This window comes from Cryptomeria japonica, chromosome 3 (assembly GCF_030272615.1).
Source record: "Cryptomeria japonica chromosome 3, Sugi_1.0, whole genome shotgun sequence".
Taxonomy (NCBI): Eukaryota; Viridiplantae; Streptophyta; class Pinopsida; order Cupressales; family Cupressaceae; genus Cryptomeria; species Cryptomeria japonica.
This window is the reverse complement of record NC_081407.1, coordinates 207,705,700-207,712,181: the sequence shown is the minus strand read 5'-3', so window position 1 is coordinate 207,712,181 and position 6,482 is coordinate 207,705,700. Positions and strand designations below refer to the sequence as shown.

Below are 6,482 nucleotides of genomic sequence, written 5' to 3'. Positions count from 1 at the left end.
CTTAAAAAAACTTCTTAAACTACCCTCTTATGTAGTAGTAGAGCCCACAACTAGACTACCAACTGACAAAAAGGACCAAAACCTAGCTGATAACCTGAGCCTAACAACCAAACTAGACTAAAGACTAAATTAAAAGATGAAAAAAAAGGAACAACCACACCATCCATCAAAGACATGAACCAATGTTCTATCTAGTGGGGGTATTTTAAATTTTATAGTACCGATTCATCACTTTCACTTTCTCATAGAAGGAGAGCCTCTTGTTTGAACATTTTCCTAAAAAAATAACAGGGTATTTTGGCATAACTTTAACCCTAAATACTGATGGTTCCATCCCACTAGTAGGAGGAGATGATTCTATATGTCATTTCTTCTTGGCATGCCTTCTTTCAATTTCCTCCAGAATTTATTGGAGTGCCATAGAGTTTTTCCGTGTTATTTCATCACATCGCCATCTCCGCCATCTTCCTTTTGAGGGACGCATGTTTTCCATTAATAGGGACATGATATTGAACAATTTTGATTCATAGAAATGTTAAAAACCATCAATAATACATCCTACAACATATAATTTCTAGAAGATTAGGTAATGGGTTGAAAAAAATTCTTATTGAGTGATGTGAAACATAAAATATTTGATGTATTCTTGTATTTATATACAAAAAAATAATATGACCATAGTTTAAAATCTAATAATGTTAGTAATTTCCCATGATATTTACACACAATGTGCCTATATATACAAGACATAAAAAATACCATGATGTTAGTGATGATCAATTGCACATATTGTTCTACATTTTGTCACCTAGCACATAATATTAGTTTGAAATTTATGGGCATGGGGCTTTTGGTACTATAAATAATATAGTTTATCACGAAGGTACTAGACCACCTTATTGACATTGTTTATGATTAGGAATTAAATTATGTGAGTATATTGTGGGGCATTAGTAACCTATGGTTTCTCCCTTTTATTCATGTTATGAGGGTAATTATATGCAAATCCCTTTTGATATGGCATGAGCTTTAACAATGTGCAAATTGCAAATTTTGACATTAGAAAGGGACATAGTAATGATAGGTGACTTAGAGAAAGTGTACATTTGACATTAATTGTTATCTCTTTGGTTAAACCTCTCAACTACTTAAGGATATCCCCACCTTTCTCATTTGATCAATAATCTAAGTTAGAAATGCAAGTTATGTAATCAACTGAAAAATGAAGAATAATGTTTATAGTCCTCATCTCTATGTTAACCCTAAAAATAAATATCCAATGCATGTTTAATTTTGAAAGTGATTAGTTGTGATATAAATCAACTTTCCCGTTTTAAGAAGTATTGTGCCTCTAGTCTTCATATTTGTAAGTAAATTGCTCTTTCAATTACATGTGTGTAATCATAGTTGTGTAAATTCCGTGATTTTTTCATCTCCTTGGAATTCTTTTTCATCCTGATGATGAATCACAGAGTGTTATTCGAAATGTTGATGGGAAAAAAATACACACAATCGAGTCCAAAAAAATTCAAAAGAATACAACATGGATTCTGGAAATCTCATAGCATTAAATGATATGAATTGTTAATACACTATCTAGTATAATGTATGTGTATAACATTTGTATAATTTCATATTGTTATAATACATATTATGCTTGTGTTTTGAATATTTTGATCCACTGTTTTAAATTCAATTTTTATATTATAAATATGACAATTCAACCATATTTAAGTATATTGTAATGATAAATGAACATCAAACATTGATGAAATAATGCATCTATTAATTAGTATGGAATAAAATATACTTATTATTACGTTATCATTCTGGTATTATAGTGAAGCAGAGTGGACGTTGGGTGTGGTATTATAGGCGACAATACGGTGAATAAACAACACTCAGCAACCAACTAACCATCGCAGTTCTCGCTAGCAATTCCAAGCCTAGACTCTGCAACATCATGCACTATTCGCAACTTCTGCTGCTGATAGTTCCCAAATGTTGACAATACATCGTCCCCTCCTCCCGGTGGAAGACCGAAAGCAAGGCACAACACGGAGCCGTCGTCATTCCCAGGGTATAAAATGTTATCCAGGGGCAGAGTCAAGTCAAGATTATCGTCAAAATGCAACGTGATGAGAGGAAACTCCACGTCGCCGGACGGCCTGTTGTAGCACGTATCAAAAAGATCTGTGGGACTAGCCATAGTCAGATTAGAGAGCTGACTGCGAAAAGAATCTCGCATGGCATTGTAAGCGGGCTCCACCAGCCTAGTGATGACTGTTCCCGAGTCTATGATAGTCCCTCTTCCCGTCGACTCATCCAAGCTCAATGTCCCCGCTGGGATGGATACAAGCTCTTCTCCCACAGAGATTCCGTTTAACCCCACATAATAAAAGGAAGGGTACCTAGAGTTGGACAAGAGAGGCGTGAACTTCAAGCCCTGCGCAGAAAGAGCTTCTTTCCCCAGAAGGAGAGACCCTGTGAAAGCAGAGGAGAAGAGGGAGGGAAGGCAATACGAGAACGTACTGTCATATAACGTTGCCGTCTGAGAAACGAAGGAGAGAGGATTCCTCCCAAACCCAACCAAGCTGGGCGTCCTCTGGATGAGTCCCCTTGCCGCATTCGAACATCCGAACACAAAATTTTCCACTTGCTGAGAGCCGACAGAGAGTGTCTCAGACGACAAGATCTCGTCCACCTCCGACTGGTCGCCGTACCGCTGAGTGAGGCTACAGTTCACACTGTTATCGCTCTTCGTACAGACACGCAGAAGCTGACACTGCTGAGAAGCGCAGGTGAGGTAGTTATACGTAGACGACTTGGATGGCTCAAACGGTTGTTGCTTACTTGAGCAACCCGAGCATGGGTTGCACGGAATCCAAGCGATATTGCTGCCGGTATCGAGGACAGTGTAGAAGCTCTGCGGAGGCGTGCCGAAACCCAGCTTGATAATGTAGTTTGACGAGCTGATGGCCTGTCCCGAAGCCAGCGGGATGTCCGCGTCCTCTTGGGGATTAACCATAGTTTTCCCGGCGCTCCATCCCCCTTTCACCATTGCTCTGTAGCGCGCAGTGTCGCCTTTAATTGACTCGGATACCGCTGTCCACCATGATGAATTGAGGAGGCGGAAAGGAGAACACTTGCCCTGAATGTGCATCACGCTCAAGCTTGATGTTTCTAATTCACCCGCAGAGCAGTTCTTGTTATCCTCTGCATCTTTCCAGGTGAATGATGCAAGGTTTAGTCGGGCGAATTTACTGTTTTCTGCCCACACAGAAACAATTATTAGAAAAGACAATAGGAATGAGCATAGACGCCTTGCCATTGTCGTCTATGAGAAGCACAGGCAATGATGCAAAGATTCACAAGATGACCATATTTATAGATGTGAAATGGATAAAGTATCGCTTAACTTGGCTTCCGGCTCTCCTTGTAGTTGTTTTGACTGCTAGTAATTGACGCAATTTCCGCGTCGTTTCTCCTTTATGACTTGACTCCAATTTATGTATGCATATGGTTATCGTCTGTCCTTCTATTTGACTTGACTCCAATTTATGTATGCATATGGTTATCGTCTGTCCTTCTATTTGACTTGACTCCACTAAATGAACGCAATTTAGTGCGTCGTTTCTCCTTTATGACTTGACTCCAATTTATGTATGCATATGGTTATCGTCTGTCCTTCTATTTGACTTGACTCCACTAAATGAACGCAATTTAGTGCGTCGTTTCTCCTTTATGACTTGACTCCAATTTCTGTATGCATATGGTTATCGTCTGTCCTTCTATTTGACTTGACTCCACTAAATGAACGCAATTTAGTGGGTTCACTATTCTCCAATGGTTATGCCCCCTTTTCCGCAATCAGAACTTTCATCCCTCCTTCCTCGCCATAAGATCAATGGTCTGTAATGCACGATTAACTTCGTTTTACAAACTTTCCATGGTAAGACAGTACGATTTTGGAGCCGGTTTACTCACTACCAATCAAATAAAAGTTTCCTACTTTCACCGAAAGTATAATTGATAGATGTATGAATTGATTGATTGATTGTAACTAGACAAGATAATGTCTGAGTACCTAGCGTGAAACAAGAGCCAACCAAGAGAAACATCTAGCATAAAAAAAGGGCAAAGTCAAATATTCAAAGGAACTCCATACGTCATCTGCGTTCTAGATTGCTGACCTCCTCTTGCTCCTGAAAACGCACGACATGAATAGTTGACAAAACATTATCGTTGCAGATTTATCGTACCAATAGCTCTTCTCTGTATATTTTTTTTTAAAAATTGTCAAATATTTCAAAATTGGCAGCAGCTTTTCTCCCTACAAAATATCATTAGCTTACTGCTTTCTGCAAAGAGACTCAATTTAGGGAGATGATCTAGTAGTTGTGCACCCTAACTTCACGCTTCTCAAAATCTTAGGTGGAAATTTCAAATCACTCCGTGTGACGAACTCCATACAACGTCATCTGCGTTCTAGATTGCCGACCTCCTCCTACTCTTGAAAACGCACGACATAAATAGTTGACAAAACATTATCGTTGCCGATTTCTCGTACCAATAGCTCTTCTCCATACAAAATGTCATTAGCTTACTGCTTTCTGCGAACATACACAATTTAGTCAGTTCACTTTTTTCCAATGGCTAGGTATGCCCACATTTTCCGCAATTAGAATTTTCCTTTTTCCTTCCTCGCGGACCACTTTCCTCTCAATATTAGACTTGTCCGCTTTTAATGCCAAATGTTTCTCTTCCTTGACTATTGTTTCACATTAGGTAGTGAAGACGTCATCTTGTTTTGTTTCTTTCAATCAATCAAATTCACCTGCAGCTAATCTGGACACAAAATGATATCATAGTTTCTTTTTCAAATTTACAAAATATATCATTTTTCCATCTGATTTTTTGTGATTTAACATCAATATGAATGTCGATCATAAAGATTAAGCATTTGAAAATTTCATGAAAATACATCATGTTTCACAAAATTTATATACTATATGATGGATTGTGCCATTTTGTGTGGAGATTAGCAATGCCCAATCAATTCATTCAATATCAATTGTAATTTAGTTTAAATTTTTATTTATTATTTTATTTTTTTAATAAAATATTTTTTCATAATATTATTTACATAAATATAAGCAATTAATATAAAATAATTTAGATTAAAATTATTTGGACTAATAAATATATAATGAATAATTAAAAATTAAATATAGAAGGTAGATGTACTTATTGTGGAAATGAATATGTAATCAATATTTAAAAACTAAATATAGAGTATGCACACTCAATATAGTTTCTCAACTTAAACCATTTAAAAGTGAGATTTATGTTTTGAAGTTTAGAAAGACATAAATTAATTAAATCTAGATCTTTTAATTGTAGTTTATGTTTGTAGGTTTTTTAAGAAAATCATTTGGATATAACTTTTTATAGATTTAAGAAAAAAAAATCAATTGTTATTTTTTTTTGGTTAAACATAAGGTTAAGAGAATTTTACAAAAAATATGAGATTTTCTCATACATAGATAACTTGAAATTTTTGTTTTTGGAATAAAAATTTATTAAATATAGTTTTCAATAATATTTACATTCAAACTTAATCAAACATCATGGAATGCCATCTTTAATCCTAAACTTTTATAATTTAATAAAAAATATACCACCTTGAAGAAGATTCTCTTCTCTACTATATCATATCTTTTTATAATTAAATATTTTTAAATAAGTTTTAAATTTCTAATCAACCTCCCATTTTATTATAATTTTTTGAAATCATAGTAAAATTAATAAATTACAAAAAAAATTGGACTCTAGACTCCAAGGCCAACAAAATTATACTTATGTGCAATAATTAAAAAAAAAATTATAATAAAATTAATAAAAATATGTTTAAAAAATATTTGACTTCAAGAACTATAAAAGGATATTTGTTAGATTTTCATAAAAGGACCCTTGGTTTCAGACAACCATATGGATAGTTTTAAGTAAAAAGTATATTGACTAGAATAATTTCATTTGAAAGGGTTTCAAGGAAAGCATTGCATGCAAATTCAACCTAAATTATATCTGCTTATTAGTTTCAATTGAAATATTTTTGGGTAGTTTTACCTCAAACTTATGTCATGTAGGTGCCAAGTAATATAAGGCAAAAATATTTCACTTGAAACTATTTAAAACTGTCTTTTTTAGCCAAAAGTATGTAATATTTATGCACTTTTACCGTAAGCCATATACTAAACTTAACACAAGAATGTGTCACTATTTGATATGTAATTGTATCAAAAAATTGCATCATAATGGCCTCAAAACTAAATGGTAATCAACATGGATATACAAATTTCCCCCTCAAACTTTATGTTGTGATAAAAATCAATATTCCAATTTATGAAGTATTGTGCCACTAATTTTCCTATTTGTGAGTAACTTGTTCTTTCAGTTACATGTGTGCGTAATCAATATAG

General features: G+C 34.7%; 1 protein-coding gene across 1 annotated transcript; it reads right to left on the bottom strand.

The window, feature by feature from the left end:
- Window positions 1–1,765: 1,765 nt before the first annotated feature.
- LOC131041030 (aspartyl protease AED3) lies at window positions 1,766–3,368 on the bottom strand. Its single transcript, XM_057974013.2, has one exon. The coding sequence runs from the start codon at window positions 3,329–3,331 to the stop codon at window positions 1,913–1,915; it is 1,419 nt and encodes a 472-aa protein (XP_057829996.1). The 5' UTR covers window positions 3,332–3,368; the 3' UTR covers window positions 1,766–1,912.
- Between the last annotated feature and the right edge of the window lie 3,114 nt (window positions 3,369–6,482).